General features: G+C 37.1%; 1 protein-coding gene across 1 annotated transcript in view; it reads right to left on the bottom strand.

The window, feature by feature from the left end:
• GALNT13 (polypeptide N-acetylgalactosaminyltransferase 13) overlaps positions 1–15,439 on the bottom strand; it is a 572,168-nt gene that overhangs the window by 35,629 nt on the left and 521,100 nt on the right. The window contains exon 9 of the mRNA XM_052664343.1: positions 12,037–12,135. Within this exon, the coding sequence (XP_052520303.1) occupies positions 12,037–12,135 (99 nt within the window). The remainder of the gene's footprint in view (positions 1–12,036; positions 12,136–15,439) is intronic.

The following is a 15,439-nucleotide window of genomic DNA, read 5'->3' on the forward strand; positions in this document are numbered from 1 at the left end:
TGAATAATTAAAACTGAGAAAAAGTTTAAAATATTGTGAGTTCAGAGAAAGGAAATACCAGTGTGTATTGAAAATCAGAAAAGATAAATTACTACATGGAGGATGGTGAAGTGGAACTAGATGAAGGATATAAACTAGGAAATTATGTAAACTAGAATTTATGTAGTTAGAAAAAAATGGAGAAAGGTGATATCAGATGGGTAAAAGAAAAGGCAAAGTAATCAACCTCCAATTAAAATAAATAAAATTATGTTAAAAAAAAGAAAAGACAAAGATATGATTTTTAAAAATGGATAATGGTAACAATTTTTAAAATGTCTGTTCTGGCTGTACTCAATAGAGATGATAAAGTTGAAAGTCTGTATGGGTGAACAACAGGAGATAATTTCAAAGGTAAGAAGGGATCAGACTATAGAGCTTTGACTGGTAAAGAATGTTAATTTTATCTTGTAATAACTGGGGATATTAAAGATTTTTGTTTTTCCATTTGGCAATGATATTTTTAAAGGAGTCTCACTTCATTAGCGAATGAGATGGAGTAAATATGAGAAAAAGCTGGAGCTTTGCTAAAACTATTGTAATAAATCAAATAGGCAATAAAGGCCCAGATTTGGAAAGCAGAATTATTAATAAAGGAATAGGTAAGAAGGACAAGTAGAGAACATTCATAAGGCTTAGTGCTTAGTTTGAGAAGAGCAGGATATGAAAAGAGAGAAAAGAAGAAAATGTAAAAGACAGATGAATACAAAGACTGAAGAAAAAGGGCTTTGGATGAAAGGTGATTAGTCCTAGACATACTGAGTTTGAGGTTACAGTTGGTCATTTAAATAGAAATGTGTATCAGTCAGTTTTAAGCAGTGGGTGTAAGCTTAGGAATTGGTATGACTTTGGAGCTTCCATGAAGGTAAATCTAAGAAGATTAATTTCCTGGGAAAATAGAATGAAAAGAATCAAGAATAACCAGAGTAGCATAGAAATAATGCTATTTCTCACTGACTTGTATATGTATCCTAAAGTTTTTTGTTTTTTTTTTTTTAAATACCAGACCGATCCCCTGATAGAAGGCCCTGCTGAGACTTACTTGGAAGGAAACTTACTCTTGTATTGATGGACTTGATGAACAGTATAGATACTGCATGACCCACTGAAAAATGAGGTCAGTGTGAGATGTTTGTATATATTTTCTCCTACTAACATCATATACTAACCTCACCTAGAGTATCTGTTACAGACTGGCACAACCACCTTTGTTGAATGAGTGATGAGCCAATTTGCCATTCCAGCCTCAGTATCTTTTAGTCCTCTGATAGGAGACTGAGCCTACCAGACACAAGACAGGTTCTCCCAGCCAAGCATTAATGAGATTGAGAGGCTCTTGGAATAATCCCTAGTTCTACAGAAATTATAATAACTCTGCTCTCCTCTGGCTCACATGTATCCAACTCATTTTAACATTTAATGGCCATTGTGGGATTTTACTTTGTGAAATCCCTGGCAAGTTTTAATTCTAGTATTCAGGTTACTAAAAGGGGACCAAATTATAGAAATGCAATTATAGGATATAAACTTTGCTTATAAAAATCTAATATTTAAAATGAATACATATCTCTTGAATGACTATATCCATTACAATTCATGAGTACATTAGAAAGCATTACTAAAATAATTAAGTTTCTCTAGGAGAGGGTTTGTAATAAGGAGAGAATGTATTTGTTTACTATAAAAATTTGTAATGCACCTGTCATAATTTGGATTCTTCTTAAGTATAAATAACAGAATTTTAGAGGAAGAGGAGACATTTGTATGAAAGTATGGATAATACCTAATGTTCTCTTTATCTTAGCAGACAATATGGTTTTAATAAATGGCTATCATAAGCTTCTCTAGACTTGCTACCTTGAAAAATGACTGAATCAAGTACTGCAATAAATTACACAGACTGTTTCCATGTGCTTTCTAGCTTTCTCCAAATGAGTGGCTCCAGGGAGAAAGAAAAACATTATAAATGCATCTGCTAAAATGTGAGTGTTTTTCCATCACTTTATGTTCTTTGTCTTTAAAAGGAATAAGTACAGTGTTTACAAAGGCTGCTTTTCTCCCTATCTTTGATTAAAGATATATTTTCAAAAATTTTATATTGCTATTTTATAAATATTAATCTACTTTGACTCACTTATATAAATTTATATAAATTTTACTTAAAATTGTCACTAAAAATTAGTGTCAGTCCTTGAGTAGATGTAGTATATATCCAGTGAGGCTAAGACCTATTTACTGTTGGCTCCTGTAAGATGATCTTAAATGTCATGTAAAAGCACCTCATTAGAAAAGCATAGTATTTTGACATCAAAAAGAGAAAACATAAAGGCAAATATTGATTGGGATAAACTATTTAAAAGTCTGTATATGAAAACACAATGTGAACAAACTGTCAAGTCAGAAATATATATTTAATGTGTATAACAGAAGATAATAAAGTGTTTTTATAAGTAGTGAACAAAGAGCCATCTCAAACTCCAATGAAAACATAAGCAAAGGCATGGTTATGAAATTCGTAAAGTACTAATGCTATCTTTAAAAATGCTTACATGCATTGATTTTGTTAGATATATGATTTAAAGCAAGATAAAATGTTTCTCCCAAACTATATTGGCAAAGAAAAAAAACAAGAAAGATACACCGTTAGAGTTGGTCTCTGTGATCACAGCGCTGGGAGAGTGTGGCTGGGAGTCAGTGCAGATGCAGTGAATATAAAACTGGTGTGGAGTCGGCCAGATTTTGGTTCAAACTGGCTTTACCACCTCAATCACATTATTAATCTCAAGGTTTCCATTAAACTCGGGAGGAGTTTAAAAATTAGAATAACACTAGGCACTTCATAGATTATTGTAAAAATCAAAAAGAATAATGCATGTTAAGTATCTATTGCAGTGCCTCTTCCTATTTTAGCTGTTTGTCCTATTTAATTGGTGAAATATTAAAGAGGACAATCTGTCACTATATATTAAAAGCCTTATAACGATGTATAACTTTTGATCTAGCAAACTTAACTTCTAGACATTTCTAAAGAAGTAAATATGGATGGAAGCTCACCAGGTTTTAGCTACAAGAGTACCAATGAGCCTGGACTATAACAGTGAAAAGTTATAAATAACATCTTAAACAGTAAAGGTTTGATTGAATCTAAATTATAGTTTATCCATTAAAATATGTCCTGTTTAGTTTAAGAAGTTGTTAGCCAAAAGGTAGCAGAAAAGAAGCTAAATTATTTGGCTTTTAAACAGTGAGTATGTCTTAAGCTTGTGAGTGGAGCCATATTTGGCCAATAGGGCAAATAGAACAGTGCAGAGACATAAGAATACACAGAGTATTCAGGGAATAAAGGCATATCCCTGGTGGCTCTGAGGTTAAAGCGTCTGCCTGCAATGTGGGAGACCTGGGTCCAATCCCTGGGTCGGAAGATCCCCTGGAGAAGGAAATGGCAACCCACTCCAGTATTCTTGCCTGGAGAATCCCATGGACTGAGGAGCCTGTTGGTCTATAGTCCACAGGGTCGCAAAGAGTCGGATACAACTGAGTGACTTCACCTTCACCTTTACCTTCAAACATGTCTAGAGCACAAGGACCTATTAGAACATCCAGGGACACTGCTGAAAAGCCATATGGGGATGAAATTATGAGGTGCTTTGAATGTCATAACTACAGAATTTTTACTTTATTTTTGGACAGTGAAGAATTACTGGAGTGTTTAATCTGATTTAATGTAACACGTATGGGATGTATTTATGGAATTCCCTATGATATATGGAAATAAGAGTTGGTTTTTTTTTTTTTTTTTTAACCACACAGGTGAAAGAAGATGTAGGCCAGGACAAAGACAAAAATCCTGGTTTTAAAAGGACTTACAGGTAGGAGTCAAGGGGTATTCTTTTCATAGAAATAGGGACTTTGGGGACTGATGAAATTTCAGGAGTGTCTATGTCAGATTTTGATTTTGTATGGTTGTGTGAAGGGGAAGAAAATGAGTACAGTTTGGAAAGCTTCGATTTTGAGATGCCTGTAGAGAATCCCAGTTATTAATTAGAAACAGATTCCAGAGCTCAGGAGAGAGTGAGGGTGAAGATATAAATCTGAGTCATCAGTAACATGAAACTACTTCTAGGAATCCACATCATCTTTTCAAAAGCATAAAGAAGATAATTCCGTAACTTCTAGTAACACATTTTCTACCAGTAAATTGTAAGTTCTTTCTTTCACTTGCAAAATGTTATATTCAAGTTTTAATCATATTCTTATTTATTTTCATTCTTTGGAAGTAATGATCATTTTGATATGGTTTGCTAAAGAAAGCATTTCAAGAACAGATAGGAATTAATAGAGTATCAAATTTTGTTATTAGGGCTAGAAGACTTGGATTACTAAAGTTTTAAAGAGAGCACCTCAAGATGATCAAGTGTTGATTTCAATAATAATTCTTCACTTGCTACCCTGTTTCACAGTATTCCTGATAAAAAACATCCACGCATTCTTTCATCTATTTACCTGACTAATTTTTATTAGGTGCCTACAATATCCCAAGCACTGTGCCCAGTGCTAGGAATGACGAGAGAAGGAGTATGCTGGATACTTCCAAGAACTACTGAGAAGTAAGTTTCTTTGAGATATCTCCAAAATTTCACAAAAACCAAACTACCAAAACATCCATGCAAGGAGAAATGGTGAAAGGTATAACTGTCCTGAAATATAAAGTCCCTTGATTTAGAAAAGTAAATGAGCAAAAAAAAAAAAGAAAAAACAACATTTGTTTTGACTTTTATGTAAAAAGCAGGAGAAAGAAATTTGAATATTTTTAGGGGTTGGGGCTACTTTTAAAAATTCAAAGCTAAATAACCGTAAAAATAAATGTTGTTTCCATGGTAACACAAAAGAATAGCAATAAAAACAGGGAGGTAGCTCTGAGAATAAAATCCTGAGATCTGTTCTTTTTAAAAGTCAGTCAAATTTTAAATCATGCAGTATTAATACTGCTAGAAACAGTGAATTCCATCAAAAAGACACCAGAATAGCATTTATGTAATGCGTTAATATTTTTCATAATACTTATTTGTTAGAATAATAGGAGAAGCGGTTCTTTTTACTGACCTTAACAATACCATAAAGTGTCTTGTGCTTTTCACTTACCTCTGGCATTAGGCACTGAAAATTTTTTACTTTTAGAAGTAAAGACTGAGATAATGGAGAACACAAATGGAAATAATAAAGAGAATAATTAATAGCAGTAGAGCAAAATGTGCTCTCTAGTATATGCTATGCTAGTTATTTGTTTTATAAAGTTTACTAGTCTTTAGAGAAAAAAATTGAGGGAAAATTTGTATGCATTTTATAGATAAAACACTGAAGCTCAAAAATATTAAGTAACGTACAAGGTATGCAATTTATCAGATCAGAATAGTATTATAAAATGATATTTTTTTATTTCAGCAGTTCAATTTCTCCATTTTTATTTTTAGTTATGACAGTTATATATATATATGTATATACACACACAGGAAAATGTGGGGTAAAAAGAAAAATTTCCTAATCCAGCTTAATCCTCTCTCCAGTGGCAATTTATATTCCAAATAGATATCTATATATTTCTAATAAGTTGCATAGCATTTATATATGGCTATTACAGATACTATTAATAGATAGAGAAAAAATGTTCACAGACATTTTCCACAAACGAGATCATTCAAATTCAAAGTAAGTTGTACTTTGTTATTTTCCCCTTTTCAGTTTTTGATGACAATACATTTAGACCTCTCAGTCATTTTGGTGGCTAAGTAGTAATCTGTACTATGGATATACTATGATTTATTTAAACATTCTCCTCTTGGTAAATATTTGTTTCCATTATTTGTGTTATGACAAAATGGGCTTCAGTAAGCATTCTCATATTTGTAGACATGAATAAGTATTCATATAGATGAAAAATATTGGTTTTAAAGTTTATCTTGTCATTAACTAGATAATGTAGAGACATTAGAAAATGTGTAGTTATGGGGTTTATTTATTTTTTATTTGTTCCCTATATTTATGAATCCCTGAGATTATTATCTTTCTATAATTTTGGTTACTATGACAATAACATTTTTGGCAGTGTTTATATAGTACTAGGGTATAAATCCATTATTCTGACCATGAATTCTTCCATCTATTTATTTGACTAGTATTTATTAAGTACATTAAGTGCCTACCATATCCTAGGTACCAGGTACTGGGGATGAAGAGTGGAGTAAAATATCAGTTCAGTTCAATTCAGTTGCTCAGTCATGTTCAACTCTTTGCGACCCCATGAATTGCAGCACGCCAGGCCTCCCTGTCCATCACCAACTCCTGGAGTTCACTCAGACTCAGGTCTATTGAGTCAGTGATGCCATCCAGCCGTCTTATCCTCTGTCGTCCCCTTCTCCTCCTGCCCCCAATCCCTCCCAGCATCAGGGTCTTTTCTAATGAGTCAGCTCTTCACATGAGGTGGCCAGAATATTGGAGTTTCAGCTTTAGCATCATTCCTTCCAAAGAACACCCAGGACTCATCTTTAGAATGGACTGGCCCTCCCAATAGGAAGTCTACAGTAGAGTGGCATAGTTTACTTCTGGACATATGAAAGTGAAACTGAAGTCACTCAGTCATGTCCGACTCTTTGAGACCCCATGGACTGCAGCCCACCAGGCTCCTCTGTCCATGGGATTCTCCAGGCAAGAATACTGGAGTGGGTTGCCATTTCCTTCTCCAGGGGATCTTCCCAACCCAGGGATCGAACCCAGGTCTCCTGAATTGCAGGCAGACGCTTTAAATATTTTAAGCATTTATGATCTAAGTTTTGTGTCATTTAGAAAAATTTAAGCATATGACTGGATATCCTTTTGAACAGGAACCATAGCAACAGTTAGAACTGGACAAGGAACAGCAGACTGGTTCCAAATAGGAAAAGGAGTACGTCAAGGCTGTATATTGTCACCCAGCTTATTTAACTTATATGCAGAGCACATCATGAGAAATGCTGGGCTGGAGGAAGCACAAGCTGGAATCAAGATTGCTGGGAGAAACATCAATAACCTCAGATATGCAGATAACACCACCCTTAGGGCAGAAAGTGAAGAAGAACTAAAGAGCCTCTTGATGAAATTGAAAGAGGAGAGTGAAAAAGTTGACTTAAAGCTCAACATTCAGAAAACTAAGATCATGGCATCCGGTCCCATCACTTCATGGCAAATAGATGAGGAAACAATAACAGTGTCAGACTTTATTTTGGGGGACTCCAAAATCACTGCTGGAGAAGGCAGTGGCACCCCACTCCAGTACTCTTGCCTGGAAAATCCCATGGATGGAGGAGCCTGGTAGGCTGCAGTCTATGCTAAGCGTCAGACACGACTGAGCGACTTCCCTTTCACTTTTCACTTTCATGCATTGGAGAAGGAAATGGCTACCCACTCCAGTGTTCTTGCCTGGAGAATCCCAGGGACGGGGGAACCTGGTGGGCTGCCGTCTATGGGGTCACACAGAGTCAGACACGACTGAAGTGACTTAGCAGCTAAATCACTGCAGATGCTGATTGCAGCCATGAAATTAAAAAGATGCTTACACCTTGGAAGGAAAATTATGACCAACCTAGATGGCATATTAAAAAGCAGAGACATTACTTTGTCAAGAAAAATCCATCTAGTCAAGGCTATGGTTTTTCCAGTAGTCATGTATGGTTGTGAGAGTTGGACTATAAAGAAAGGTGAGTGCTGAAGAACTGATGCTTTTGAACTGTGGTGTTGGAGAAGACTCTTGAGAGTCCCTTGGACTGCAAGGAGATCCAACCAGTCCCTCCTAAAGATCAGTCCTGAGTGTTCATTGGAAGGACTAATGCTGAAGCTGAAACTCCAATACTTTGGCCACCTGATGCGAAGAGCTGACTCATTTGCAAAGCCCTTGATGCTGGGAAAGATTGAAGGCAGGAGGAGAAGGGGACAGTAGAGGATGAGATGGTTGGATCGCATCACCGACTCAATGGACATGAGTTTGGGTAAACTCCGGGAGTTGGTGATGAACAGGGAGGGCTGGCATGCTGCAGTCCATGGAGTTGGAAAGAGTTAGACGTGACTGAGCTACTGAACTGAACTGAACTGATGGCATCTTAATGAATTCATGAGGATAATTCACCTGACGGCTCTTCCTCCCTCATTTTCATCTATATTTGAATCAGAGTGATCTCATAAATAATGTTTTCTTTTAGAATTCTGCATGTCATCGTGGTACAAATGATGAGTTGCTTTTTTCATAAGCTGTTGAAATCGTTATGGGAGACACTTCCAAATGTCTACTCAATGCCATGGTAAATAAACTCTGAGGAAAAGCTATGTGTGAGAGTGAGATGATGTATTTAGTGTATTTGTGCCATGAGGTGTCAAAATTAGACTTTTGTGGCCAGAGAGTCATACATAGAGGTGTGTTGAGCCTCTAGAAAGGCATCTGCTTTGCTTAATAGAAGGACAGGTATGGCTGTTTCAATCTTCTCTATTCCCACTTCTTCCTGCTTTGAATGTACACATGATGTCTGGAGTTTTAGCAGCCCTCTTGTGACCAGCTGATGCTAAAACTTAACTATAAGAATGGAAAGATAGAAAGTATCTGGTTTCTTGGTGGAATTATTGAGGACCTGAACAAGTTATCAACAACTGATTACTTTCAGATTTCATGCTGTATGAAAAAGTAAAGCACTGTGTATTTAGTCCCATGATAGCTTTTGCCACTTGGGGCGGAATTCACCGTGACTTTGGTAATAGAAACCTCGGACACTCACCATGAATCAGTATAATAAGCTGGCCCGTTTTTGAATGCTCTGTTATTGTTCTGACTACGTGGTTGTTTCCATCATCTCTCACATAGTCATTTCCCCATGCTGTAATTTAGAAGGTTTGACTCACATACTTTCTTGTTTAAACTTAAACTGCGAGGTACTAATTAGGATTTTAATAATTAAGTTGTCTTTGTTTAGTTGTAGGGAGAAGCATCATTTTACTGTTTTCCATTGAATTGTACAAAAGTCCGATTTGAAGTATGGTGCCAAAACTCAACAGGGCCATTTATTTCATTTTGGCTTTTTCTCTATGGATCCTTTTTTTTTTTTCCTTTAAATCTTATAGTTGAGTTACATGTTGTGTTAGTTTCAGGTATACAGCAGTGATTTACTTATACATATATTTATTCTTTTTCAGATTCTTCTCCCATATAGGTTATTGCAGAATACTGAGTAGAGTACTCTGTGCTATACAGTAGGTCTCTGGTGATTATTTGTTTTATGTATAGTAGTGTGTTTATGTTAATCCCAAACTCCTAATTTATCCTTCCACCCCACATCTTCCCTTTGGTAACTAGAAATTTGTTACGAGTCTGTTTCTGTATTATATGTAAGTTCATTGGTATCATCTTTTGTATTCCACATTAAGCAATAGTATATGATATTTGTCTTTCTCTGACTTTCTTCATTTATGATAATCTCTAGGTCCATTCACATTACTGGAAATGACATTATTTCATTCTCTTTTATGGCTTCACTGTATATGTGTACAACATCTTGTTTATCCATTCCTCTATTGATGGACATTCTGGTTGCTTCCATGTTTTGGCTTCTGTAAATAGTGCTGCAGTGAACACTGGGGTGTATGCATCATTTGAGTAAGATTTTTTCCAGATATATGCCCAGGAGTGGGATTGCTGGATCATGTAAGGGGGTACTGTCACTATGGAGAACAATATGAGGGTTTCTTAACTAAAATATAACTATTTTTAGTTTTTAAAGAAACCCCCATATTGTTTGCCATAGTGGCTATACCCATTTACATTCCTACCAACAGTGTAGGAGGGTTCCCTTTTCTCCACACCTTCTCCAGCATTTAGTGATTATAGACTTTGATGATGGGTGTTCTACCACTTGCCCAGTATGAGGTTAAACCTCATTGTAGTTCTGATTTGCATTTCTCTCTTAATTTGTGATGTTGATCATCTTCCCAAACTATGTTGAATGAGAGTGGACATCCTTGTCTTGTTCCTGATCTTAGGGGAAATGCTTTCAGTTTTTCACAGTTGAGAGTGATGGTAGCTCTGGCTTTGTCATATACGGCATTTATTATGCTGAGGAAGCGTCCCTCTATGATGACTCTGGGGAGTTTCCATCATAAATTGGTGCTGATTTTTGTCAAAACCTCTTTCTGTGTCTTTTCAGATGGTCATTTAGTTTTTATTCTTCAGTTTGTTGATGTGGTATATATACTGACTGACTGGCAGATATTGAAGAATGCTTGCCCCTCCTCCTGGGTTTCCTCCTGGGCAGCCAGAGCACTCCCAGGGCAGCAGGGGCAGTCATTGGAGACTGCTTCTGGGTGGGCTAGTGGCAGTGTTCGCTTGTGCCCATCACTGGAGCTCATGTAGGTGGTGTCTTGTTACCTAAGAGTGCACAGGGAAAGAAGCTCCTATGGCGGTCCCACCCCTCTCCTCCTGTATCTCCGAAACATTGGCACCTTGCCTCTCTGGCATCCCCAAGCTTCTTCCAAGTACATCTTTGGTTGCCACTCCGGCAGGGTGTCTCTGCACAGCCGATTCCTGTCCTCTACCTGAGTCTGACCTCTGTAGCCCAAGCTTCAGCACCCAGCCCCTGTCCGTACTGACAGACAAGCATCTCAGGCTGGGGAGCACAAGGCAGTCTTACTGATCTGTCTGTGCAGGTTACTCTTCATCTTGCCTCACTCAGGCTGGTTGCTGCCCTCTCCTCCCTGGCTCCAAAGCTTCCTCTCCATCAGCTGGGAGATCCCAGCTGATCTTCCTACCGTAGAAGGGACTTTCCTGGGTGCAGAAGCTTTCTTCCTTCATAGCTTCCTCCCTGGGGTGCAGTTCCCATTTTGACTACTTTATTTTTCCTTTATTCTTTTGTCCTATCCAGTTATGGGAGGGGTTCTTGCCCTTTCAGAAGTCTGAGGTCTTTTGCCAGTGTTCAGTAGATATATTCAGATGTGAATCGTTACAGTTATAGATGTATTTCTGATGTATTTATGGGAGTAGGTGAGCAGACATCTTGATCCTGAAGATCTTTTTATGGATTCTTGATACATTCCGCTATTACAAATAATCACCATCATGTTGTGATGAACAGAATCATTTCTGCCTCCTCAGTTCACTCTAAAACGCTAAACAGCTCACTCATGTGCTTCACCTTGACCCTTTTAGACAACTTGTCTACCAAGGAGCAGCTATCTCTTAACTGTGCTTTGTTATAAGTTCCCATGAATGTCAAATTAAACCTCTGAAGGTGGCTGTGGCAGCAAGACTCACAGCCAAGCAGCTTTTACTTTTTCCAGCTTGCAGTGCTGCTTTTCGTTGCTTACAGAAAACACAAGAATCCTTGTTATAGTCTGGTAAGGTTCTGATAATTAATTGGACCATCACACACAAAACAGGTGTCCTAGAATTTTAGTTAAGTATAAATCTTGTTTAAATAATACATATTTACCCGATCTGAAGGGCATCTTCAGATAGCCAAAGCAAAGTTGTTGACAAACATGCTTATCTATGCACTTAAAATTTTATTAAACAACCAAAAGTCATAGAAAACATGATAGACAAGAAACATTTGAAAAAGAAATTCAGGGTAAGCACCATTTGGAAACCATAATTGTTGAGTGATTATTTTTTATGATTGAGTTAACAATAAAATGCAGTCCTCACCTTCTCATACATGGTAATAGGAAATAGGTCTGAAACATCTGGCTGCCCTCATTCACTCTAGGCTAATTAAAGATGTTGCCCTGCTTATTAAATTCTTCAGTGTTTTCTTACAGTACTTGGAATAATAACATAGTTTTTATATGTTAAGGACATAAATTAAGTCTTGATTAGAATGCTTGTCAATTTACTAAGACACTGTTATTGGCAGTGAGCCATAATCTACCTGGATAGTTTACACAATATCTTCCCCCACAAATATGAAGCTGATAAAAAATGAAGTTTACCTGATTTCCTCCCATACCATGACAGTTGAATATACCCACTTTTTCATTTTCCTTGCGGCCCATGTTGTCTAAACATTGATTTGTTTCAACATTTCTTATCTAAAGGAAACACAAAAATGTAAGTCAGAAAATCTTTGGTATTTTCAAATTGCTTATTGATAGCAAAATAATATTTTTGTAAGGAGATTTCTCCAAGGAAAAGACAAAGCTTTAAATATTTATTTTTCTCTGTCTATTATGATATCTGTATAACATTCTAAACTCCCATTCAAGTAAACTTGAATAGCACTGGCATTGTCATTAGCATCCAGTCAAGAGGCACTCTTTGTTTATAGTGTAGTATTAGAGAAGAAGAAAACATCTACATATTACAAATTAGGAGTTCTTCCCAAATCTTCTGAAAATTAGGACAGTCTCAAAATTCCACCCAAATAATTGTAGTGTATTTGTGAAGTCCTTAAGTCCTACAGTGCCATATGCAAAGTAATGGAAACAAATTGGTCAAATATGCAAATTTATGTATTTTTCGTTGCTTCATTACTGGATGCTCCATTCTGTACATTTATAAAGATTAATTACACTGATAATTTTTAACTAAAACATGAATCTTTTTGCATTCCTAATACCAAACAGTGGAAAGCAGTTGACCCTAAGAAAAACTATTACAAGGATAAATGGTGATTTCACAGGAAAAATTTTTCAAAACCAAGATTAAATTGCCAACTGCAAACATAAGATTCATGGTTTACACTCAGACACTGCATTAGTCTCATAATTAATATGTTAATATATATTTGTGCCAAATGTAATTTTACAAAAGCCATTTATTGACTTTAAAGATACCCAAATTACTAAGTCAAGTACAAGTGAATGTAAAAAAGAAGAAAAACTTTTCTAATAGAATGTTTTACATTTTTTTCCTTTAGTCTCAACCCAAAGTAGTAGGTTTTACACTTGTCCACTCTGCTTCCAAAAAGTTCTTCTCTCTGGCTCCTGTTAGGACACCTATTTTACTGTTCACTCACTCATTACTTGGATATATTTAGTTATCTATGCTTCAGGTGCCTGTTTCTCCCTCTTGGCAAATGAGTATGATTAGAAACTTCTGTAGATGCTGGATTAGGTTTCTACAATTCAACTTTTTTGTATGGTACAGAACCCCATGGTCAGGTAATGGTTGCCGGAGTTTGGGGAAAATGGTGTGATTTGCAGTAAAGCCCCAGTCAGCAATTGAAATTCACACTTGGAAACGGGTTGGGCCTTTCTTTGGGATTAGAGTGAAAACTGACCTTTTCCAGTCCTGTGGCCACTGCTGAGTTTTCCAAATTTGCTGGCATATTGAATGCGCACTTTCACAGCATCATGTTTCATGGATTTGAAATAGCTCAACTGGAATTCCATCACCTCCACTAGCTTTGTTCACAGTGATGTTTTCTAAGGCCCACTTGACTTCACATTCTAGGATGTCTGGCTCTAGGTGAGTGATCACACCATCCTGATTATCTTGGTTGTGAAGATACTTTTTGTACAGTTCTTCTGTGTATTCTTGCCACCTCTTCTTAATATCTTCTGCTTCTGTTAGGCCATACCATTTCTGTCCTTTATCGAGCCCATCTTTGCATGAAATATTCCCTTGGTATCTCTAATTTTCTTGAAGAGATCTCTAGTCTTTCCCATTCTGTTGTTTTCCTCTATTTCTTTGCATCAATGGCTGGAGAAAGCTTTCTTATCTCTTCTTGCTCTTCTTTGGAACTCTGCATTCAGATGCTTATATCTTTCCTTTTCTCCTTTGCTTTTCACTTCTTTTGTTTTCACAGCTATTTGTAAGGCCTCCCCAGACAGCCATTTTGCTTTTTTGCATTTCTTATCCATGAGAATGGTCTTGATCCCTGTCTCCTGTACAATGTCATGAACCTCCATCCATAGTTCATCAGGCACTCTGTCTATCAGATCTAGTCCCTTAAATCTATTTCTCACTTCCACTGTATAATCATAAGGGATTTGATTCAGCAATATGTGAACCGTGAACTTCCAGATGTTCAAGCTGGTTTTAGAAAAGGCAGAGGAAACAGAGATCAAATTGCCAACATCCGCTGGATCATGGAAAAAGCAAGAGAGTTCCAGAAGAACATCTATTTCTGCCTTATTGACTGTGCCAAAGCCTTTGACTGTGTGGATTACAATCAACTGTGGAAAATTCTGAAAGAGATGGAAATACCAGAACACCTGACCTGCCTCTTGAGAAACCTGTATGCAGGTCAGGAAGTAACAGTTAGAACTGGATATGGAACAACAGACTGGTTCCAAATAGGAAAAGGAGAACATCAAGGCTGTATATTGTCACCCTGCTTATTTAACATATGCAGAGTACATCATGAGAAACGCTGGACTGGAAGAAACACAAGCTGGAATCAAGATTGCCAGGAGAAATATCAATAACCTCAGATAGGCGGATGACAATCTGCAAATGACCCTTATGGCAGAAAGTGAAGAGGAACTGAAAAGCCTCTTGATGAAAGTGAAAATGGAGAGTGAAAAGGTTGGCTTAAAGCTCAACATTCAGAAAATGAAGATCATGGCATCTGGTCCCATCACTTCATGGCAAATAGATGGGGAAACAGTGAAAACAGTGTCAGACTTTATTTTTTTGAGCTCCAAAATCACTGCAGATGGTGATTGCAGCCATGAAATTAAAAGATGCTTACTCCTTGAAAGGAAAGTTATGACCAACTTAGATAGCAAATTCAAAAGCAGAGACATTACTTTGGCGACTAAGATCCGTCTAGTCAAGGCTATGGTTTGTCCTGTGGTCATGTACTGTGAAGAAGGCTGAGCTCCGAAGAATGATGCTTTTGAACTGTGGTGTTGGAGAAGACTCTTGCGAGTCCCTTGGACTGCAAGGAGATCCAACCAATCTATTCTGAAGGAGATCAGCCCTGGGATTTCTTTGGAAGGAATGATGCTAAAGCTGAAACTCCAGTACTTTGGCCCCCTCATGGGAAGACTTGACTCATTGGAAAAGCCTCTGATGCTGGGAAGGATTTGGGGCAGAAGGAGAAGGGGATAACAGAGGATGAGATGGCTGGATGGCATCACTGACTCGATGGATGCGAGTCTGAGTGAACTCCGGGAGTCGGTGATGGACAGGGAGGCCTGGCGTGCTACGATTCATGGGGTTGCAAAGAGTCAGACATGACTGAGCGACTGAACTGAACTCAACTGATGGTCATGAAGTTTACAAGTCATATTTTAGGACTGGTGAGAATACCTTGTCGTCTAATTTTATTGTTAAATTTGTCCATCACTTTTTGTTTTTGCTAACCTGGATGCTCTCTCTGATTCAATTGAGGAATTCAAAAAGATTGAAACTATGTCACTGCTGCTATTTTTTCAGAATTACAGA

This window comes from Budorcas taxicolor, chromosome 2 (genome assembly GCF_023091745.1).
Source record: "Budorcas taxicolor isolate Tak-1 chromosome 2, Takin1.1, whole genome shotgun sequence".
NCBI classification, from domain to species: domain Eukaryota; kingdom Metazoa; phylum Chordata; class Mammalia; order Artiodactyla; family Bovidae; genus Budorcas; species Budorcas taxicolor.